The 24639-nt window shown below is 53.1% G+C and overlaps 1 protein-coding gene across 9 annotated transcripts in view; it reads left to right on the forward strand.

Moving 5' to 3' along the window:
• Positions 1-24639, forward strand: part of GALNT3 (polypeptide N-acetylgalactosaminyltransferase 3) — a 684564-nt gene that overhangs the window by 594622 nt on the left and 65303 nt on the right. For all 9 annotated transcript variants that reach the window (XM_069616285.1, XM_069616286.1, XM_069616289.1 and 6 more), the window contains 2 exons: positions 8147-8248; positions 9297-9449. In XM_069616285.1, the coding sequence (XP_069472386.1) occupies positions 8147-8248; positions 9297-9449 (255 nt within the window). The remainder of the gene's footprint in view (positions 1-8146; positions 8249-9296; positions 9450-24639) is intronic.

Consider the following 24639-nt stretch of genomic DNA (forward strand, 5'->3'; position numbering starts at 1 on the left):
CAAGAGTACCACTCTCTAGCACTTATTTCTTCTACCTGGCTTAACCTTTCATCAGGTATCTTCTGGGCAATCACCTCTTGCCCTATGGGTCATCTTGCCTGCCTACCGTAACCAAGGTTTGCTTCAAGGGTAACTTTCTCAGCAGAACAATAACTTCACTGGCCTTCTTTAACATCAGCAGGTTAACAGCTTTTAGGGAATAGAACATTAACATTGATCCATATCTGGCTCTCTCCACAAATGATGCTCATCTTCCTTTGGCTAACCATTTCTGGGAGGGCAGCCTGTTTGCCACCTTTCTTTCCCTTCTGCATTAATAGTGAAAGTAATGTTCAGGATCACGTCTTCTCCTGCTTCTATCTTGGCTGTAACAATGTCGAATCTACATCAACCACAATGATGGGTATCTCCGAACCTGAATAGCAACCTTTACAACTTTGGGGCTTCACACTCTTCCCCGCATGTGTTTGGCAACCTTTATTGAACTTGTATTGCCCGGTCCTCAAGGTGTCTTGGCTTGGGTACGCATGATATACTTGGGTTTCTAATTCAGCTTTGCCACCAATAGTTGATATTTGCACAAACTCCCACTTTCATTTCTGGACCTTGTTTGGTTTAGAATGATCATCACAGACCCTCTCAGGACTTGCGGCAGTCCTGTAGTCTTCCATCTTCTCTACTCCTCTCTCCTGCAGCCTGCACGGCCCACGCTTACAAAAGCAAAATCCGTCTGTGTCACAAACTATGCTTGCCCTCACTCTTAGATAAAATGTTATAGGGGGGTCTTCTTAAAGACAAGATGGTGGCCTAAAAGAAAATGCAAACCTTTATTTCTGGTTTAAGGTAGCCTTACCATCCCATCAGGTGCAGTTGCCAGTTTCAAAAATAGTTCAAGTTGGGTTGCCCACTGAACCTCCCACATAGGGCTCTTTCAGTAAGTCAATAAAGTGCCCAATGTCTATGGGTCTCTTGGGGTCCCTTCTCCAAGCTTCAATCCTTCCAGTTCCAAAGCAAAAGGACACAGTTTCTGTTAGGACTCTCAGGTTTCCCTTCCCCAGGTTCAGGCCCCTCTGGTCTCAAATAGAAGTTCACCTCGTCAGGATGTACCTTTCAACACATAGTTCTTTCATGGGGCAGTCCCTGGCTTTTTGCTCCTCCCCCGCGCGACCACTCTGACTTCTGACACCAATCTTTACACTTTGAATCTTTCTTCTGGCACCTTTTCTCTTCCGGTGCATTTTCCACTCTGCTCTTGTTTCTATTCCCGCTTTGTTTACTTTTGCTGGTGCACCCTTGCACCTTCTTTCACTCTTTCCACTGTGCAGTCCACACTTGCACCTTCTTTTTCTTTTAACATACCTCTTGCTCACTCCTTCTGCTTTGCCGTGCCCCTGGCACACTTTTCCAACTTGGCTGTACACTCTTGTACCTTCCTTTTACTACTTTCGGGTCGCTCGAACCCTCTGTCCTGTTTCGGGTTGCTCACACTCTTTCCCTGCTTTCGGGTCGCTTGCACCCTCTCTTTGATTCTCACTCTCGTTTATCCTGCTTTCGGATTGCTCGCAGCCTCTTTTCATTCACTTTCTTCTTTCCTGGTCTTCGCACCTCCAGCACACTGTTTCTCCGTTTTTTCTCACTTCCTTGCTGCTTTCTGATTAACACGCTGCTCGCATCTTTCGTTACTTTCTCCTCCCACTCCAGCCACTCGCACGCTACTGAGTTTCTCTTGATTGCTGTCTGAAACTTACCCTGGTAGTGCGGTGCTGGAGAGCTGGTCCTCAGGATCTGTAGATTGGGGTCAGGGTCTCAACACCTGCCCCTCAGATATCCCTGGGACCGGCCCATGTCCCAGGGGAATGAGCACTGGCCTGGGCACAACCAACAGTCTGCAGCATGCCTCACTCTGGCTCCCTGGAAACACAGCTCCGTCACGGTCCTGCAACCCCTCTAACACACTGGGTCAGCGTCTTTGTGTCCCGCTCTCCTCTGCATCTTCCAGGCTTCTCTAGCTGTATCTTCCTGCTCCCTGGCTTCCACGTTCCAACAAGCAATCCGAGCATGCTCATTTTCTTTCCTTGGCAGAACCACTCCTTTTATTTCTGAATTGACTCAAGTGGAGTCAGGTGTGTGTGGTTAAGGTGGAGTGCCTGGCCTTGCCTGACTCCATTAGTGGGACAGCCTGATGGTTGTGTAGTAAGCCTCTTCCTGGCTCGCATTGTTATTCCTATGGGTAATCCTTACTACTCCTGGTCACCTCTTCCTCGTCCGAGTACATGTTGGAAATGGTGAGGGGGAGATGGAATGGGACTGGACATTTCCCATAAAAGCTGAGGCAGAGGGTTTTAAGGTGTATTGGGGAAAGCGGGAATACTATGTCTCACCCTTGGGAGCTCTCCTCCCAATCTCCTGTGCCTTCGACTCAGGAGATCCTCCCTTGCTTGTCCACCCCCCAGGGTCAGGATCCAAAATCGATTACCCTTCCCTGGCCACCAGAATAGAGGTTTCCAGGGTAGTAGGTGGGAGAACACCATGAGGTTTCTAACACTGACCACTTCTACATCTTTGTTCCTCTGTATCCCTCTTCCTCGCCTTTGTACTGAGGGAATTATGGGACTTGAATTCCCAAAGAGTTTGTTTTACTTGTTTTTTTCCATTACAAATTTGATTTCCACTTTCTAAAACATTTAACAAGGGTTATTAGCTCAAACAAACATAAGGCTGTTTTGAAAAGAGGAATATAGTTCTTTACTTTTAAGACTTCCCTTATTATACAACTTCCTCTGATTCTTTTTTTTGGAACTAGGGGTGGACAATGTAACTTTGTTATCATTGGATAGTAGGGGGATTTACCTGGCTACCTCGCAAATTTGAATTTTGAAAAAGTAGATTTTCCCGCATTCTTTGCATTGGTGGCAAGTGCGGGTTCATTTATCAATTAGAGTGTTGACTCATAGACGCATTTGTGGTCAGCCGACACGCGTTTCAACCTCATGGGTCTTTATTACTCACTCTGTAACTCGCCCTGCAGGTAACCCTCACAACCCTTGGCACACGCCCTAGAAACTGTACGCAAATCCACCAAGTGCGGGACAGCCCGCATATATAGAATATCTTTTAACAGCGGTTGCAAGCGCTGCCCTAACTTGGACACTGCCGGCACCGACATGTAAAATAGGTCCAGGCACGATACAAATCAAGTCACGGCACTAACCCTCACAAAATGGCAAACCAAGCGCATCAAGATGGGGGATCTATACAGGCACTCAGTTCACGTTAGACCCCTATATGTCTAATCACAATACTACTTCCCCGCCCAACACAAACGACAACCAGCTCCAGCCACGATACTAATCCGGGAACGGCACTATTCCTCACTAATATAGCCACACCACATGCACTGTATGGGAGTGAGGGGCCTCCAGCCCCCCTGACGCCGTACACTCCTCAGTACAAGGCTTGGACCACTTGCCTCTGGTAGTGGGATTGCCCCTTGCCCTTATGTAAAGTTAACCACGATTGACTGCTACATAGATGGGACTACTGAGCAGGACACGGGGTATCCATCTTTTTTGCCCCCTTTCGACTCCATCTTGGGTAAACGGGCCTCACTGCGATAGTACAGCAATGCTCAGCTCCCCTTCCACCGCAGCAGCCAAGGACAGAGACACACACACACACAAGGCGCGCAGGCAGCTGGCTGGCCCCCACCCTTGCACTCCCCCTGCGAAGGAAAGCTCTGCGCTCCCATTCTCACGCTGAAGCCGGAGAAAGTTGCAACAACCAATATGATAGTTTTCTTCCTCTGAGATCACTTCTAGCATGAGAACCAGCATGTGAACCAGAATGAGCTAAGCACTTTCTGCACGTTCGTCCCCATAAACGTGGACGCCACCGACCCCCATTTAGAGCAATTTATTGCCATCCTGACCCTGCGCTCCCAGTAAGGTATTTCTTTCAAGTGCCAGACCCTCGCCTGTGCTGCGAAACCCACCCAACACACCCACTACTAACCTTAAGCATCTTACCACAATATACGTGTTTACTTAGATATGTGAAACACAGCTTGATTCTTTTTACATGCACAATAAAGGTCAAGGCCTCCAATTAAAACCACGAATGACCCAATTGTACTGACAATAATTACTATGTGTAACTTGTGTATAAATATGAAAAGTAGCATAAAATGTTTAGATAAATTGTTATTTTAGTGTTTTCGAATGCAACATATTAGTTTAGGTAGTGACCACAGTGACGGGACCCTGACCTCCGTGGAGCACAAGATATTTGACGTCCATCATCTCGTCAGCCACTCAGCCAATCAGAAGGAAGAGATGCCACCCACACCTACAGCACCACCCCGCCTGGCCAATCGGGTCCATTTAGCATTTTTCGTTAGTTACTTTAATTGATATATACACAAGTATTATGTAAATGTTTGGTAGGGGTTTTTTGGGTTATTTCCTAGCTGGAGAAATAAACCATCCTTTGAACTCTTGCAGCCGGGTCTCTGTGCCTTCTTCCCCGAAAGGGGTTGGGTTGGTTATTTTTTCTCTCACAGGTAGTAAGCCGGGGAAAGGCACCTACAGCACCAAGATAGGGAAAGAATACCACCACCTACGAATAATTCCTTTCCCCACCCATGGAACCCCCTCTCATACCTTCAGTAACACTTTTCAACTACTTACCAATGGGGCCTATGAGGCCCCCAGCTGTGAACACACAGGACGTGCCTAGACAAAACACCCCACCAGGGGCAATCACCAGGTAAGATGATACCCAAGCAAATGAACAACACGGATCCGACGTACCAACTGTACAAATTAACACAGCTCTGTTCTTTTTACCCCCCTCTCTCTCCTCTCCCCCTTCTCCGCTGGCCATGACCTTTGTATATATAACACCATTACTGTGTAAATAATATGTATCACAATTTCAATGTGTACTCAATGTTTGAAAATCGAATTATGTACTTATGCTTTGCAACCAACTGAATAAATCATCACTGTAACTCACACCTCGCACTCACATGTCACTGGCACACATGTCCTCTAATTCTAACAATCTGCTGGATATGTGTGTAATTTTAAAATTGCATCAGCCTTGATAAAGACCCAGTAGGTCGAAACACATGTCGGCTGACCACAAATGGGACTATGAGTCCACACTCTCATAAACCTGCATTTGCCACTAATGCAAAGAGCATGGAAAATCTACTTTTTCAAAATAGCGAGGTGGCCAGGTAATTCCCCCCCCCCTATCCAATCGTACAAGGAGGTGTGGGCTTCACCTCAAGCAGAACCTGTGACCTTGCACCACCGCCCAGAGCAGAACTAAATCGCCAGAGCTTAGTGCAGGACGGTTCCAACTCTAGGGCCCAATTTCATTTCTTGTAATTATGTCAGCAACAAGCCATTACTTACTGTGGTACTGTTTGGATGTCCTCTCTGCAAGATGTTAAATACTGTGTCTCATCCCACAGGTATCCCCCCACTCTCCTGACCCTTTTCTCTGCCCGGGTTATCCTCCCACAATATACCACCCCCAAGGTCAGGATCAGGAAGCGTCTGCCTTTCCTTGGCCCCTCGGGGGGATACTGGTAGGGTTTCAGTGAGGTATCCATAGGATTCATCACACTTCCTCTTCAAGTGACTTGGATGGGTCTAATCATTTGATGGTCCAACATTTTCCTTTTATGTGTGTTGTTAAATGATGAGAACCTGCTGATAAATTTGCCCTCGGTGAGTTGGGTCACTGATTTGTCAGACTTTTTGGTGTGTATCTGTAGTACTGGAAAATGTAGTGGTTTTGTCTTACTATCCAAACTTACCAAACTACCTTGTCCATCTAGTGAATTAAGTAGTGCTGGGTTCATCAATGGAGAAATATGCCTCTCGGCTTGCAGTGTTGAACTTTTTGGATCTTGACTATTCTCTTCCTATTCATATTTCTCTGTGTGGGACTGTTGGTTGATAAAAAATGTTTTATCTTTGTTGAAAGTGTGATGTGGGGATCCGTTGAGGGTGAGAATGAGGAGATATATTGAGATGGAAAAATTGCATACTCTTTGATAAACAGTACAGCTACAGTGCAGAGGGTCTGCGCAGCATTACAAACAAACGTACTTTTCAGTTTAATGCAGATTGAAGCTTTTGGGAGAATACACAAACTGCATGTTCTGATACCTTGTATTTGATTAACTGGAAATATTATGCAGAGATGGAACAGTGCATTAGCTCTTGAAGTCTGATCGATTCTTCATCAGATGGTGCATAGTGAAATGATTGGAAACTAAATGCCCACTGACCGGTTCATTCTCAGAATACATTTTTTGTTATCCATGCATGGAATGGAGGTCTGGAATTGCTGCCTTATCTAAAGAACCATAAAACTGCTGGAGGCATGGAATAACGCAACAGTTTTCAAAGAAAACAGTTCACGTTTCTAGCCGATGTTTGCATTAAAAAATATACGTATACATATTTAACTGTTGAATATAATATATTCTTAGTTAGGCACGGGTTAAAAGGGGACCCCAGTAATTTCTTAATTATTGTTGCTCTTCTTTGAACATATTGAAGTGAAAGCTTTAAACGCACAAAATTGGACAGAAGGACATGGTTTGCATTCTTCTCACAGAATCTAAAAATGTTTTGCAGCCTCTTGGAAGCAATTTCTTTTAATCTGCTAAGGTTTTCTGAATGGTATACACAATGACATTATACAAAATATTCTGAAGGTTAAACTGGTTCACTCTTCAATGTTACCTCTGTATGTCTGAAGCTTCATAATAGTTTCCTGGATTGATTACAGTGCAGCAAATACAAAATGCCTTACTCATTTTTAATACTGCAATGTCTGCTGTTATCTCACTTTGCCTCTTTTGCATTACTCGCTGCTAACCATTGGAGCTTCGACACCCAAGATTTCCATTGTTCAAGTCCTGTGTCCTCACCTATTAAGGGTTCTCAGCAATTGTGTCCAACGGTGGTTGGTAGGAGGTGGCACTGGAGGGTTGTCTTCTTGCTTTGTTGATGAGATTGCCTTGCTAGTCCTGGGATCAATGTTGGCCATAGTGCATTTTAAGACCTGTGTTCCGATCTGTCATTTACTATTAGAAGTCACCTACGATCATTACTGATAGATCATGCAATATTTGCCCATCCTGTGTGAGAATAACTAGTGGAATGACTGCATGAATTGAGCTCTTGTAGTAGCGATCTGTGTGTGACAAGGCAGTCTTGGGTACGAATCCTTGGTGGCCAAACCAGCTATTCATCCTTCAGAGTATGTAAAATAAATGTTATGTTATTGAGAAGCAACAGCAAAAGAGACAGTAAGTGCTATTAAAAGGAGAAAAATAAGTTGATGGATCACATTTCGAAAATGTGATTAGTGCTTCAGTTAAGCCCTTTTTTAATTTTAAGTCCAGAAAGCATAAACCTCCAAAAAACTGGGGCCATGAAGTCAAACTTCCATCTTTTGCATTTTTCTCACAGTATGACGTGCAGTTGTGAAGCCCCAGAAGTATTCTTAAACCTGCTGGTGGTATATATAATTTCTTTGCACATCTATGAAATCTTCCCTGCCATTCATTATGGTCATACAAATCCACTTGCGTCACTGTCAGCCATGTTATTCTCCAACTTGAAAAGCAGAAGGCAGCTGAATTCTACCGAATTATGTAATTTAGATTCATTTGTCCTAGAACTCATTTACTTTCAAAATACACTGAAGTATTTTGACTTCCGAAACATAGAAAAACTACCCAATTTTTAGGCTTGGAATTGTGACGTCCACTCCCAAACACTTAAATATGATGCCACTACCATTGATGCAAGATATTTGAATCTTAGTAAAGTGTTAAATATTTGCTTTTTCATTGTACATTTATATCAGTCTATCGACAATCATGCGCCTTCCCTGGCACATCTTTCCACACTTGCACATTTAGTTCACACATCCGAGTTTCCTGCACACACTAATTGCCCATTTGGGTTGCAGGTATAATAAATTGAATATGCTGTGCGTTTTCACTTACCTGTTTAGGCATCTCATCAAATCAGAAGGGCAAAAGGGAATTGGCGGTGTAACCATTGTGGATGAGGACATGTTATAATTCTTGCATGTTTTCTTTTTCTTCTTAAAGTTAAAAAATATAGGAAGAGATTTGTGTTTGGATGTTGGTCAAAACTATCAAGATGGTAATCCATTGATAATGTACACTTGCCATGGACTCGGAGGAAACCAGGTATATTACTTAATCTAATAGCTTGTTTAATCATTGCTAAACTAGTTTATGTACAGCAGCAGTACTATATGGTGTTCAAAAGTAAAGTTGTTTGTGTCTTAGCCTTTTTTTTATCCTCAAGTGATCTAAATGTGGAATATCTTTCATCAGATTACTATATTTTGTTAAATCGATGCACCCCTGAAAATGTCTGAGGTTTTCAACTAATATTGGCATTAGTGCTGGGATTGAAGAACATACTGAAGCCTAAAGTTAGACACTATGGTCTGTAGAACACCGAACTACCCGAGTCACTACTCGTAGATTCCCTCTTACTGTTGGCCGGATATTTGGGAGCATGCCCAGAAGTTGTGCAATTCGAAGGTTTGAGGCTAGATGGGTTGTGGCTGAAGCTGTGGCTACAGCTTCACATGGCACATGTTGATGTGTTCATGCAGTACTGGGATGCTACCAAGTGTGCACCTCCAAAATTGGGTACCTTCATCTGCAAGTTGGGCTAATGAGACACTCGGTCACACCACATATCATTGCTCTATGCCTTTTGTTTTCTGTTAGTACAGTAGTGCTGCTGCACAGACTAGACTAAAATTCAGTTGAAAGCTTTCCCTTGGAGTAAGGATGAAATAAGATACCAAGCTTCTGGGCATTTCTAAAAGACATTTGAGAAATTCCACCATGTTACATGTACATTCAATTAAACCAAGCTGCTCTCAAGGAAGTGAATCGCTTTATTCAAAATATATATAGAAATAAACGTAGGTATGGGACTTGGGAGACGAGCACACAATCGTTCCGTCAAAACCTACTGTAATGTGATTTTTTTTTGTTTTGTTTTTAGTCTAATGGAAGAAGGTGCCCATGTGTAAGAGCTCATTGCAAATCAAGCCTAGCTGGTATTTGTAACATACTTGTGTACATTTCTAGATTGTTGCACAAATGAGAACATGTGAAACTGTACACTACTAATACTATTTTCATAATAGCTAGTTCTATGGGTTTCATATTTTAACCTTGATGTGTTCATTTGTGTTTAATCTTTTTTTTGTAGTATTTTGAGTACTCCAAACAACATGAAATTCGGCATAACATAGAGAAGGAACTGTGCTTACATGCTGGTAAGGGGCCAGTACACCTTCAGCAGTGCAGCTACACAGGAGCAACAACTGTCGTCCCTGCAGAAGAAGTGTGGGTGCTTCAAAAGGTACTTATGTCATATAGTTGAGAGATTACAAAAAATGTAGGTGGCTTTAAGCACTCTTTATAATGCATTGAGTTTGCGATTCTGCAGTGAAGGCCGCTTCTGAAAGACTGCAATATCAGGTATTATACAGCAGCTGACGAATGAAAAAGAAAATATGGGTACTTTGAGTTGGGTTGCAGGATACCTCTGTATATTGAGGGATATTCTGTTGTGTGGACTGCATCAGCAGAGGTTGCTTGCACATGTCTTCATGTGCTGGCGGGAGTATTGTGTGAGGTACATTTTGATCTGAAGTTTTCTTTTCTGTAGTTGAGTGGGTGTGTGGAGGGAGGGGAACATTTGGAAAGTAGTGTTATAACATATAAACTCCTACGTCCCGTCGCCTTTCCTCCATACGTAAGGGAGTCTGTCCCATGGGGCCAGGACTGGAGCCTTTCTTGCACCGCAAAGAAAAAACACGTCCCCCTTTAATTTAGAGTATGCAAGGGAATGTAGGTGTGCCTGCCCATGCTGACTCCGCCCATGTGCCTCACCCACCAATCTTTTTACTGCTCGATGAGACTGGGTGCCTTAATACCTGCTGCAGAGATATTTTTCACTATGCTTACTTTCCCTCTTTTTGTTCTAATTAAATTGCTTCACGGCAACACTAACCATCATACCATGTGCATATGCCGGTGATATCCGGGATTGGTTCCTGCACCTCCTGCAGCAGGTAATTCCTTCATCTGACAAGCACATCCTCTGGTTGGGGTGTCTGGGGACTGCGCAGCAGTGGGATGCTTGTTCAGCCTGCAACGCACTAGGCCCTCGACACTGCATTTTTGGTTGAGCCGTTGGAAGGACCTCTTCAATACTTCTCCTTCTCATCCCGTCAAGGACTTTGCCGAGACACTCTGCGCCAAGGCCCCTAGTGCCCCTCCAGTAAGTCCTCTTCTTTTCCAGGCACCCCGCCCAGGGCAACTCCTTCCTAGGGATCTCTTTGTTCAGGAGGGGTTCATTGGATCCTCTGAGACTCACTGTGGGTGGGCAGAGGCAGTCAAGGCTCTTACTGACTGTGGCGTTGCCCCGTGAGGGAGACGCGCACGCGGCGACGTGACGTTGCACGTCGCCGCGTGCGTCTTAAATAAACGGGGCGTTCCCGGCCGCGTCAGAGCGACCGGGGAGCCCGAAGCACACAGACGTGTCTGGTCTGAGTCTGTGGGTGGAGGGGCTCACGGGCACGCGTGGGGGCACCCAGAGACCCCCAACAGTGGCGACGAGTGTTGGATGCCCGGGCCTGGCGGTGAGAGCGATCCCGGATAATTTTTCTCCGACGACGAAACATCCGCGGATGTTTCGTCTCACGCTGTGGCCGCGGACCATACACGCGGCTGGCGGCCATCTTGCGCACGTGGCTGAGGAACTTCCGAAAGCTCCGGTTTGGAGTCGGAAGGCCATCCAAGCCCAATTTTTGGATTTGCTGACTGCGGGCAGCCTAACCCGCAGGCCCATGCCTGAATTTTGATGTTTTGGCCAATTTTCAGTCTGTAACGTCGTGTGGTAGCTGGAAGATGGACTGAGGTGGCTGGGCCTTCTCAGCCCACTCCATTTTTGAAGCTCAATTTTTGGAACATTTGGTTCAAGGACCCTCTTCAACCCCTTCATCATCACGTGGGTGATGGCATGCCCGCTCCTGAGATCCACGTTGGAACGAGACGCCTCAAGGTAGCTTCTTTAACCCTTTCATCATCACGAGGGTGGTGGCAGTGTGGGGAGAGGTGCAAGTTGCGGCCCTCAGGACTAGAACGAGGGTGCCTGTGCGCTTGGGCCCATGAGTGATTTCGGCGCCCTGGAGGGTGCGACTGCCACGGCCTCGGAGGATTCGCAGGACGATAGCCTGGCAGATTTGTTTCAACAGAATCCACCACAGCCAACCCCACATCCTGCGACGTCTGGGCTGCCTACACCCACGGTTGGTGCCGCTCTTCCCCCGAACCAACCACCACCCCTGGCCATGGCCCAAGCCAGGGCGCAAGCGGCCTTGCAGCCCATTCCGGAGTTTGACGCTACGGGTCCTCCGTCCAGCCTGGGCCCCCGATGGAGAAGATGGATTGGACGGTTGGACATGTACTTTCGGGCCGCCCAGGTCACGGACAATGACAGCAAGGTGGCTACGATGCTGTATTCGGCCGGAGCAGCTGTACAGGAGATATTTGAGTCGTTAACTCCGGTGGACAACTCCTATGACCAAGCCAAAGCCGCCCTCCTCGCGCATTTCATCCCCCTTGCCAACGTGGACTATGAGAGGTTCGTCATGCTCTCGGCCAGACAAAAGGAGGATGAAACGCTCGACACCTTCTATGGCTGCCTGCGCCGCCTATCCCAAGGGTGTGCGTGGGGGGATGCGGAGGATATGATGAGGACCATGCTAATCCAGGCATGTTCATCTGGCAAGCTGAGGCGACAGGTCCTGAGAGAGCCCGGACTCACCCTGCCCAGAATCCTGGAGCTCGGGCGGTGCCATGAGGTGACGGAGGCCCGTGCCAACAAGATGGAGGCCGGATCCTGCGCAGCGAGGCCGGAAGAGGTGTGCGCTGTCTGGCGAGGCGGCAGAGGGGTGCGAAGGCCCGGTGGGGCTCCCAGAGACAGAGCTGGTAAGCCAGTGGAGTCATGCCAGAAGTGCGGCTATGACCTCCCCCACTCGTCTGAGTGCATGGCAATAGGAAAGATCTGCGGACGCTGTGGGGTGCCCGACCACTTCTCGAGGGTGTGCAGGGCGACCCTGCCTGTACTGATTCCGAGGGGACAACCCCGTCTGTGGACCCCTCGCCAAAACCGCCCGCCCAATGTAGCTCAGGTGGAACAGGCGGGAGAGGAGACGCCGGCGGAAGAAGCGGAGGAAGAGGATGAGGAGAATATCTTCTTCGTCTCCAGCATGGAAGTCCTCAAGGGGAGGAGCAGGAGACAGCCGAGATGCGTCGTGGAGGTGAACTGCTCGCCGGTCCCGGTGCTGGTCGACACGGGGGCCTCAGTCAACGTAATGGCGAGAGGACATTATGCCGCGCTCAACCCACCCCCGAGGCTGGCGACGCCGAGAGCCCGCATTTTTGCATTTGGTGGGCGGGAGCCCCTGCCGCTGGACGGTGCGTTTGTCGCCAAGGTGGAGCATGACGGGTCGAAGATCAAGGCCCGCTTCTACGTGACTCCGGTGAGCAGCAACACCCTGTTGAGTTGTGCGGCAGCGGAGGCTCTTGGCATAGTGAGCTTCGCGTACTCAGTCTACTTAGAGGACATCAACGATCTGCTGGACAAATATGCTGACATCTTTAAAGGGATTGGGAGAATGAAGGGTGACCCCGTGAGGCTCCACATTGATGAGTCGGTGCAGCCCGTGGCTCTGAAACACAGGCGGATCCCGTTTCATCTAAGGGACCAGGTGGACAGGGAACTAGACAACCTGGTGAACCTGGATATAATCGAAAAGGTGGAGGGCCCCACACCATGGGTATCCCCTATCGTAGTGGCGAGGAAACCAAAACACCCGGACTCCATCCGGATCTGTGTGGACATGAGGCTGCCCAACAAGGCCATCAGGAGAGAACGACACCTGACCCCAACAATCGATGACATCATTGCTGAAGTGCAGGGGGCCCGGTTCTTCTCTAAGCTGGACTTACGAGCTGGATACCACCAAGTTGTCCTCCACCCAGAGTCCCGATATATTACAACCTTCACTACCCACAGGGGGCTCTACCGATACAAGCGGCTGAGTTTCGGAGTGTCGTCAGCAGCCGAGGTATTTCAGAACTTGATCCGAGGCGCTCTCGCAGACCTGGAGGGCGTCCTAAACATTAGTGACGACATTCTGGTCTTTGCCAGGACGGAACTTGAACATCTGAAACGTCTGGCCAAGACCCTCGAGAGGCTGCAGTCGCTGGGGCTCACTCTCCACAAGGACAAGTGCGAGTTCCTCCGCCCGACCATTGAGTTCTTTGGTTTCATCTTCAAGGAGGGCGGTGTATCTCCGGACCCCAGGAAGGTCCAGGACATCAGGACCGCGCGCCCCCCTGAGTCGGCGTCAGATGTGCGGAGCTTCCTGGGAATGGTAACATACTGTGGGCGCTTCATCAGGAATCTCGCCTCGAGGTCGGAGCCTCTGAGGGCCCTGACGAAAAAGGATACCACCTGGCAGTGGGGCCCGTTGGAACAGTCGGCGTTCTAGGACATCAAAGGCGCCCTGACAGCAGATGATACCGTGGCTTTTTTTGACCCCGCCCTGGAGTCCGAGATTGTGGTGGACGCCAGCCCGTTTGGCCTCGGTGCTGTGCTCACCCAAGTGGGCAGAGATGGGGGGATAAGGCCAGTGGCATATGCCAGCAAAGCCCTCTCCGAGACCGAACAGAGATACTCGCAGATTGAACGCGAGGCCCTGGCTGTCTGGTGGGGCTGTCGGCATTTTCGGCTTTATGTGCTGGGGAGACCCATGACAGTGGTAACGGACCACAAGCCGCTGCTTCCGATCATGGCCGGATCATCTTCAAAACCACCAGCCAGAATCGAGAGGTGGATGTTGGCCCTTCTGGAGTATAGCGTCACCCTGATCTACCGGCCGGGTACCAACAATGCGGCTGACTACCTGTCCAGGCACCCGGTGGGCGGTGGAGGACCCGCACAAGACTCGTGTGCTGAGGAAGCCGATGACCACGTCAGGATGGTGGTAGAGGGTGCCACCCCCAACGCAATGCCGCTACCCGAACTGGAGAGTGCTGCGGCCAACGACGAGTGTTTCCGCATCTTGAGGAGCTCGATGCGGTCGGGGTCCTGGAAGTCCGTGCTGGAATTGGTGGCAGGGCGCACTCAAGAAGCTAAAGTGACCCTCGAGCAACTCTGGAAGGTAAAGGACGAACTGTCCTTCACGGAGTCGGGCCTGCTGCTGCGGGGCGATCGCCTGGTGGTGCCGGGCTCCAAGATCCATGAAGTCATCAACCTGGCACACCAGGGACACCAAGGGGCCGCCAAGACGAAGGCGAGACTGAGGCTGAAGGTGTGGTTTCCCGAGCTAGAGAAAAAAGTGGACGAATTCGTAGCGGCCTGTATGTGGTGCCAGGCGGCCTCCCCAGTCCAGCGGGAGCCTGAAATCGAAGTAATGCCACGAGGGACCCGGCCGTGGCAGGTCGTACATGCGGACTTCGGATCCACGGCCGTAGGCACTCACTTCCTGGCCATTGTGGATGAATACTCCCGATACCCTGAGGTGGAATTCGTCGAGTCGGTGGCATTTGAGCACGTGGTGGGCGCTGTGGAGAAAATCTTTGCCACCCATGGGTTTCCTGTGACTCTGTGCTCGGATAATGGGTCCCCATTCCAGAGCGCTAGGTTCTCGGAATTTCTGGAGAGCTGTGGAGTGGCGCACCGGAAGGTGTCCCCGCTGTGGCCCCGTGCGAACGGGGACGCGGAGAGGCTGATGAGGACATTGAACAAAACATTCCGGATAGCCCAGGGACAGGGCCAGCCCCTCCAGCGGGCGCTATACCAGTTCTTGAGAGTGTACCGCACCACCCCACACGCCTCAACGGGGGTGGCCCCGGCTGAAGTCCTGTTCCGAAGGTGCCCCCGAGGTCTCCTCCCGGAGGTGCATGAAAAGGAACCCGGCGTAATAGATGACCAACGGGTGGAAGCGGAGCGACAGGCAAGGACACATCAAGAGAACATACGGCGGGGTCTTCATCCGCAGCGGCTGGAACCGGGCGACGAAGTGCTGATCAGGAATCGGCATCCCCACGGAAAACTCTCGCTCCCATATGAACCGGAGCCGCTGGACGTGGTGGCAGTAAAGGGATCGATGGTAACGGCCTCGGACGGGAAGTCGGCTGTCACTCGGAATGTGAGCTTCTTTAAGAAACTGGGGGACTCTCGAGCTGAGCTCCCGCCTGACCCGGATGAGACTGTCCTCCCGGATGAAGATACCCCCCGGGGGGAACTCGTGGGGTCGCCAGAACGAGGCACTGGAGCAGCTGGGACTCCTGCGGCTGAGGTAGGCGGGAGGTACCCCCAGAGGGCTGGGCGAGGGAGACCTGCCTATCTCGGAGACTATGTGCTGGGGCCGATTGACTGTGTTCCGGAGTAAGGGGAATCGGGAGGCTGACATTAAAGGGGCATGGGCTCTGAGTTTGTAATTGTTATGTTGTGTGCAGTGCAATTTTTGGAAGTGTCTGTTGTTGTTGTTCCTCCCGGAAAAAGGAGGAGTGTGGCGTTGCCCCGTGAGGAAGACGCGCACGCGGCGACGTGACGTTGCACGTCGCCGCGTGTGTCTTAAATAAACGGGGCTTTCCCGGCCGCGTCAGAGCGACCGGGGAGCCCGAAGCACACAGACGTGTCTGGTCTGAGTCTGTGGGTGGAGGGGCTCACAGGCACGCGTGGGGGCACCCAGAGACCCCCAACACTGACTACCAGATAGAGGGCTCTCCAGGGCCTTGTGCCAGACAGACATCTGAGGGGTGCGAGTTACCAGTGGCCTGACCACTGAGGGTACTCCAGCACCTTTCAGGCAGTTACTTGAGGCTCTGCGAGCTCTTGTCACCAGGTGACCTATCATGTTGAACACCACGTCGGCAGAAAAAAAAACCTATCCCCGCTGACCGGGCCATGCTCACAAGCGCGGAATGGCCAACAATCATGACCAGGCCACCAGAACCAAGATGGCCAACCTCAAGAGAATTATGACGAATGAGTGCACGACCAGGGCATGCTCCTCCACCCCTAGACAAAGGACTGGCGATACGGGAGGATTTTCTCACTTCATCTTCATCTTCTTGGCTGCTAGATCCATCTACAGTTGGCAAGACTCAACGATTTCCTTACCCCTAATGGTCCCCCACAAAGCCTTTATTCCATGGACCAATCGGAATACATTGCTATGGGGCACAACATACCCATCCGATTCCTCTGCTCCATCATCTACATGGGGCTCGCAGCACCATCAACTTCACTGGGTTCCAGCTTTGCATCCTGCTGCCCCCCGCCCACATCCAGTGACGTCAACATGGACGCTTACAGTGTCCCCTTCTGCTACGGGTCATTCTCAGGCACAGGAAGACATGTTCGATAGATTTTAGAACCTCATGAGGACTCTGGCAATGGCAGATTATTTTAATGGCCTAATAAAGGAATTGCTGCCCACAGAGCCAGCACCTACGATACCGTTAATGTATGTGTATTGTTGTATATGTAAAGCCAGAATTGGCTATGTGCATATTAAATAAATAAATACCGACAGTTCTTCTCCTCCTGCACAGGCGCCGCAGACTCTTACAGCAGCGCCTCTGCTTCAACCAGCATCATTGTTTGTTCTTGTGCCTCCTCCACCACTTGCGGGACAAAAGAGGGGGACTGCTACTGTTGTTGGTACTCGTTTGGTTATTGATTTTAACCTTCGCGTATCAACATCTTATCACAAAATATTCATTTAATTTGTATTCATATTCACAAAGTTTTATCCAGACCACTGGAATGTATTAAATAATCCATAATTCTTATTTGTACTCAGTGAAAAACATCAACGGAACTGGTACATCAAAACCTACTCGTAAAATAGGTAAAACAGTTGAATTAAGAGATAGAGGGTGGTGTTAAAGAAAGAAAAAGACCCAGTGCAGGTATCGAACAAAGAGATCAGAAATCTGTAAGAAAGTGAGACAAACTAAAAGTCAAGGTCAACACTCTTAGCAAAATGAGAATGGCACATAAATTGATCATCAAAACTTTCTGGGTGCTTCGTAAATGACAACCCCATATTCTTATTGTACAGTAAAAATAATTTTTACGGCTTTGTAGTACAATCATAATGAAACCACAGTGGAGGATCACAAATATTCAGTCATTGTTTTGGCTAGTAGGGGATAATTACTTCCACCTAGTTTCCATTTACATCACTTCTATATTTCAAAAGGGATTTTTATAAACCATAGCGGAGGAACCAATGGGTCTACCTATGTGACAGTAGGAGGGTCTTGTTCCAATCTAGGGGTGTAATTCTCTTGGATGAAATTGTGGTGGACCCCCAGTTCAAGTCACATTTTCGGCGGTGTTCAGTAGTTCAAAGCCGCCGCCTTCAGGGCGTGGTTAAAAATATCCTGTGGATATATATATATTACATGGCCATGGTAGTGGCTATGTAGTTATGGTTAAGTTGCAGTTTCCATAGGAAGAGCACTTTTTGGGTGGCTTATAACTTCGCTCTCCCTGGACGAATACTCACCAAACTTTGCAAAAAAAGTATTTGGGTCACTCTAAATTTTCTTTTGCAAAGTTTGGTGAGGATTCTTCCAGGGGGGGCAAAGTTATAGGGGGGTCCCAAAACTTTTTTTTTTCCCATAGACATAATGGGAAAAAACTTTGCTCATGCCTGCAGCCCCAACCGCTGGACGGATTTATACCAAATTTGCGGCAGGAGCGGCAGCTTGGTCCCGAAACCGTGCTTTGCTTTATTTGGTGTACATCCGTCCAGTAGTTTTAAAAAAAAATGACAAAAATGTAAGTGAAAAAAATTAGTGATATCTGTGTTCGCTTCGCGGACACACTTCCCTGTTCGCTCCGCGGACATGACCGTGATTGGGCAAGCAGCTTGCGTGATGTCCGCGGACATCTGACGTGCTCTCTCATTGGATGTGGTGAAAGCGTGCAGTGCGTCTGGCTTCAGAGACGCCCGCCATCTTTGTTCCTTGCATGAGAGTATCCTGCCTGCACAGTAAGTCCCCCAGCCCCGTTCATGCCTGTGTCTGTCTCCTGTTCCACCCACCCCCCCACTGATGCACCGTGTCTTCCCTTTTCATCCAGCCCCCCGCGCACGCCATCGGCACACGGTGGCCAGCGGAGGGCCGAGGAGCGGGATCTGCCACCTGCACACAAACGCTGTCTTTCTCCCTCCCGCCCACCCCCGCTCATGTCCGTGTGTCTTTCTCCCTCCCCGCCACCCCCACTCATGCCCCGTGTGTCTCTCTCCCTCCCCTACACCCCGCTCATGCCCCGTGTGTCTTTCCCCCTCCCCCACCCCCGCTCTTGCCCCATGAGTCTTTCCCCCTCCCCCCACCCCCGCTCTTGCCCCGTGTCTTTCCCCCTCCCCCTGACCCCCGCTCATGTCCGTGTGCCTTTCGAACCTCCCGCCCACCCCCCGCTCATGTCCGTGTGCCTTTCTCCCTCCCGCCCACCCCCCGCTCATGTCCGTGTGTCTTTCTCCCTCCCGCCCACCCCCGCTCATGTCCGTGTGTCTTTCTCCCTCCCGCCCACCCCCCGCTCATGTCCGTGTGTCTTTCTCCCTCCCGCCCACCCCCCGCTCATGTCCGTGTGTCTTTCTCCCTCCCGCCCACCCCCCGCTCATGTCCGTGTGTCTTTCTCCCTCCCGCCCACCCCCCGCTCATGTCTGTGTGTCTTTCTCCCTCCCGCCCACCCCCCGCTCATGTCTGTGTGTCTTTCTCCCTCCCGCCCACCCCCCGCTCATGCCCGCTCGTCTCTCCCACCCGCCCACCCCTACTCATGCCCCGTGTGTCTCTCCCACCCCCCGTGTGTCTCCCACCCACCCGCTCATGTCCGTGTCTCTCCCCTCCCGCCCACCCCCGCTCATGTCGGTGTCTCTCCCATCCTGCCCACCCCCGCTCATGTCGGTGTCTCTCCCATCCTGCCCACCCCCGCTCATGTCGGTGTCTCTCCCATCCTGCCCACCCCCGCTCATGTCGGTGTCTCTCCCATCCTGCCCACCCCCGCTTATGTCGGTGTCTCTCCCATCCTGCCCACCCCCGCTCATGTCGGTGTCTCTCCCATCCTGCCCACCCCGCTCATGTCCGTGTCTCTCCCCTCCCGCCCACCCCCGCTCATGTCCGTGTCTCTCCCCTCCCGCCCACCCCCGCTCATGTCCGTGTCTCTCCCCTCCCGCCCACCCCCGCTCATGTCCGTGTCTCTCCCCTCCCGCCCACCCCCGCTCATGTCCGTGTCTCTCCCCTCCCGCCCACCCCCGCTCATGTCCGTGTCTCTCCCCTCCCGCCCACCCCCGCTCATGTCCGTGTCTCTCCCCTCCCGCCCACCCCCGCTCATGTCCGTGTCTCTCCTCTCCCGCCCTCCCCCATGTCCGTGTCTCTCCCCTCCCGCCCTCCCCCGCTCATGTCTGTCTCTCCCCTCCCGCCCTCCCCCGCTCATGTCCGTGTCTCTCCCCTCCCGCCCACCCCCGCTCATGTCCGTGTGTCTCTCCCCTCCCGCCCACCCCCGCTCATGTCCGTGTGTCTCTCCCCTCCCGCCCACCCCCGCTCATGTCCGTGTGTCTTTCTCCCTCCCGCCCACCCCCCGCTCATGTCCGTGTGTCTTTCTCCCTCCCGCCCACCCCCCGCTCATGTCCGTGTGTCTCTCCCCTCCCGCCCACCCCCGCTCATGTCCGTGTGTCTCTCCCCTCCCGCCCACCCCCGCTCATGTCCGTGTGTCTTTCTCCCTCCCGCCCACCCCCGCTCATGTCCGTGTGTCTTTCTCCCTCCCGCCCACCCCCGCTCATGTCCGTGTGTCTCTCCCCTCCCGCCCACCCCCGCTCATGTCCGTGTCTCTCCCCTCCCGCCCACCCCCGCTCATGTCCGTGTCTCTCCCCTCCCGCCCACCCCCGCTCATGTCCGTGTCTCTCCCCTCCCGCCCACCCCTGCTCATGTCCGTGTCTCTCCCCTCCCGCCCACCCCTGCTCATGTCCGTGTCTCTCCCCTCCCGCCCACCCCCGCTCATGTCCGTGTCTCTCCCCTCCCGCCCACCCCCGCTCATGTCCGTGTCTCTCCCCTCCCGCCCACCCCCGCTCATGTCCGTGTCTCTCCCCTCCCGCCCACCCCCGCTCATGTCCGTGTCTCTCCCCTCCCGCCCACCCCCGGCTCATGTCCGTGTCTCTCCCCTCCCGCCCACCCCCGCTCATGTCCGTGTCTCTCCCCTCCCGCCCACCCCCGCTCATGTCCGTGTCTCTCCCCTCCCGCCCACCCCCGCTCATGTCCGTGTCTCTCCCCTCCCGCCCACCCCCGCTCATGTCCGTGTCTCTCCCCTCCCGCCCACCCCCGCTCATGTCCGTGTCTCTCCTCTCCCGCCCTCCCCCATGTCCGTGTCTCTCCCCTCCCGCCCTCCCCCGCTCATGTCTGTCTCTCCCCTCCCGCCCTCCCCCGCTCATGTCCGTGTCTCTCCCCTCCCGCCCACCCCCGCTCATGTCCGTGTGTCTCTCCCCTCCCGCCCACCCCCGCTCATGTCCGTGTGTCTCTCCCCTCCCGCCCACCCCCGCTCATGTCCGTGTGTCTTTCTCCCTCCCGCCCACCCCCCGCTCATGTCCGTGTGTCTCTCCCCTCCCGCCCACCCCCGCTCATGTCCGTGTGTCTCTCCCCTCCCGCCCACCCCCGCTCATGTCCGTGTGTCTTTCTCCCTCCCGCCCACCCCCGCTCATGTCCGTGTGTCTTTCTCCCTCCCGCCCACCCCCGCTCATGTCCGTGTGTCTCTCCCCTCCCGCCCACCCCCGCTCATGTCCGTGTCTCTCCCCTCCCGCCCACCCCCGCTCATGTCCGTGTCTCTCCCCTCCCGCCCACCCCCGCTCATGTCCGTGTCTCTCCCCTCCCGCCCACCCCCGCTCATGTCCGTGTCTCTCCCCTCCCGCCCACCCCTGCTCATGTCCGTGTCTCTCCCCTCCCGCCCACCCCCGCTCATGTCCGTGTCTCTCCCCTCCCGCCCACCCCCGCTCATGTCCGTGTCTCTCCCCTCCCGCCCACCCCCGCTCATGTCAGTGTCTCTCCCCTCCCGCCCACCCCCCGCTCATGTCTGTGTCTCTCCCCTCCCGCCCACCCCCCGCTCATGTCTGTGTCTCTCCCCTCCCGCCCACCCCCCGCTCATGTCCGTGTGTCTCTTCCCTCCCGCCCAGCCCCCGCTCATGTCCCGCTCGTCTCTCCCACCCGCCCACCCCCCCGCTCATGCCCCGTGTCTCTCCCACCCCTGTGTCTCTCCCAGCCCCCCCGCTCATGTCCGTGTGTCTCCCTTCCCGCCCACCCCCCGCTCATGTCCGTGTCTCTCCCCTCCCGCCCTCCCCCATGTCCGTGTGTCTCTCCCCTCCCGCCCTCCCCCATGTCCGTGTGTCTCTCCCCTCCCGCCCTCCCCCATGTCCGTGTGTCTCTCCCCTCCCGCCCTCCCCCCATGTCCGTGTGTCTCTCCCATCCCGCCCACCCCCGCTCATGTCCGTGTCTCTCCCCTCCCGCCCACCCCCGCTCTTGTCCGTGTCTCTTCCCTCCCGCCCACCCCCGCTCTTGTCCGTGTGTCTCTTCCCTCCCGCCCACCCCCCGCTCATGTCCGTGTGTCTCTTCCCTCCCGCCCACCCCCCGCTCATGTCCGTGTGTCTCTTCCCTCCCGCCCACCCCCCGCTCATGTCTGTGTGTCTCTTCCCTCCCGCCCAGCCCCCGCTCATGTCCCGCTCGTCTCTCCCACCCCCGTGTCTCTCCCAGCCCCCCCGCTCATGTCCGTGTGTCTCTCCCCTCCAACCCACCCCCCGCTCATGTCCATGTCTCTCCCCTCCAGCCCACCCCCCGCTCATGTCCATGTCTCTCCCCTCCCGCCCACCCCCCGGTCATGTCCGTGTCGCTCCCCTCCCGCCCACCCCCCGCTCATGTCCGTGTCTCTCCCCTCCTGCCCACCCCCTGCTCATGTCCGTGTCTCTCCCCTCCTGCCCACCCCCCCGCTCATGTCCGTGTCTCTCCCCTCCTGCCCACCCCCCCGCTCATGTCCGTGTCTCTCCCTTCCCGCCCACCCCCCGCTCATGTCCGTGTCTCTCCCTTCCCGCCCACCCCCCGCTCATGTCCGTCTCTCCTCTCCCGCCCTCCCCCATGTCCGTGTCTCTCCCCTCCCGCCCTCCCCCATGTCCGTCTCTCCCCTCCCGCCCTCCCCCGCTCATGTCCGTGTCTCTCCCCTCCCGCCCACCCCCGCTCATGTCCGTGTGTCTCTCCCCTCCCGCCCACCCCCGCTCATGTCCGTGTGTCTCTCCCCTCCCGCCCACCCCCGCTCATGTCCGTGTGTCTCTCCCCTCCCGCTCACCCCCGCTCATGTCCGTGTCTCTCCCCTCCCGCCCACCCCCGCTCATGTCCGTGTGTCTCTCCCCTCCCGCCCACCCCCGCTCATGTCCGTGTGTCTCCCCTCCCGCCCACCCCCGCTCATGTCCGTGTGTCTCCCCTCCCGCCCACCCCCGCTCATGTCCGTGTGTCTCTCCTGTTGCCCCCCACCCCCCGTGTCTGTCTTCTGTACCCCCTGCTCATGCCCCGTGTCTCTCCTGTTGCCCCCACCCCCTGCTCATGCCCCGTGTCTGTCTCCTGTACCCCCCCACCCCCCGCTCATGCCCCGTGTCTCTCTCCTGTTGCCCCCCACTCCCCCGCTCATGCCCCGTGTCTCTCTCTCCTGTTGCCCCCCACCCCTCTGCTCATGCCCTGTCTGTCTCCTGTTCTCCCCACTCCCGCTCATGCTCCGTATCTGTCTCCTGTTCTCCCCACCCCCGCTCATCCCCCGTATCTGTCTCCTGTTCCTCCCACCCCCCGCTCATTGCCCGTGTCTCTCTCCTGTTGGCCCCACCCCCCGCTCATACCCCGTGTCTCCCTCGTGTTCCCCCCACCCCCGCTCATGCCCCGTGTTACCCCCCACCCCCCCGCTCATGCCCAGTGTCTCCCTCGTGTGCCCCCACCCCCCACTCATGCCCTTTGTCTCTCTCCTTTCCCCCCATCCCCGCTCATGTCCCGTGTGTGCCCTGTTCCCCTCGGCTCATGCCCCGTGTCTCCCGCGTGTTCCTCCCCACCCCCCGCTCATACCCCGTGTCTCCCTCGTGTTCCTCCCCACCCGCTGCTGATGCCCCGTGTCTCTCGTGTTCCCTCCCACCGCTCATGCCCCGTGTTTCCTTCCTTTTCCCCCCACTCCCTGCTCATGCCCCGTTTGTACCCTGTTCCCTCTCACCCCCCGCTCATGCCCATGTGTCTCCCCTGTTAACCCCCCCCCCGCTCATGCCCTGTTGTGTTCTTTATACACCCCGCCTTCCCTTTCCATGGTGGCCATCTTGGTAAAAGATTTTCCTTCCTACACCGTACGCCGCAGGTGTCCCGGTGTAGGAAGGAAAATCTTTGGTTTTTTTACCACCCGGCGTTCCCACTTTGAGGACATAAGATGTTAGTGGTCTTCATCTATTGAAAAGGACGTTATGGTTAAGTTGCACTAATAAAAACCTATGAAATTCAGTGAAAAAACTTTGTCAAAGGGACGTTATGGTTCCAAGTAAAACCGAAAAACCCTTGAAATTCGCCAGTTATGGTAAGCTAAGCAACCATAACTCGCGCCACCACCGTGCACTGCTAAGACTAACACCCAGGACATCAAAGATGACATCACAAATGTCATTGATGACATCACTGAGGGGCAAAAAAAACAGTGACGCACTGCACCTGGTCCACAAGACATGAGTTGGTTGAAGGCTCTCTCTTCATTTGAACAGGTGGATGGTCATCACCAGAGACCCCTGGGACCTCTGTGTCCAAGTGATTCCAGCTGGGCATTCATCAACACCTCCTCCAGTCTCTTCCCTGTTAATCCAACTGGGGTCGACTCCTCTCTTGCAGGAGATCTGCAAACTGCACACAATTCAACTTGTAGAACATGTCCTCCCTCCACAGTGAAAGGTTTTCTTTGAGAATATTTTCTATTCCCAAGGCAGCCCTTCACCTCTGCTTTCAACCTATATATCTACCCAACAAGAGGTTCAAGATTACGCTGGCCCCAATACTGGGCTCAGTTCAGAAGAACAACTGGTTTTGTGCGGTGGACCTCAAGGATGCCTGTCTTCACCAATCCCCACAGGTGGTTACTTAGTTTTTCGATCGGCACACACACCCCTCCTAATGTCAAACTCTGCTCTTTCATCTCAAAGCAGCCCCACAAGTATTCACCAAGCTGATGAATGCCCTGGCCAGCTCCCTTCACCTCCAGGGAATCCATGTATGTCCCTACCTGGAGGATCGGAAGGTAAGGCCAACCTTCAGCACAGGAGACACTTGTAGCTTCAGACTCTGGTAAAAGTTGTATACCAGTTGGGGTTTCTCACTCAATTATGACAAGTCTGACCTTACCCCTACTCAAGCTCATGGTCCTGGGGTTTGTATGGGATTCCACCCTGTGTAGGATTTTTCCTTTTCCA

The sequence above is a fragment of the Ambystoma mexicanum genome, chromosome 9, assembly GCF_040938575.1.
Source record: "Ambystoma mexicanum isolate Mex_15411 chromosome 9, UKY_AmexF1_1, whole genome shotgun sequence".
Taxonomy (NCBI): Eukaryota; Metazoa; Chordata; class Amphibia; order Caudata; family Ambystomatidae; genus Ambystoma; species Ambystoma mexicanum.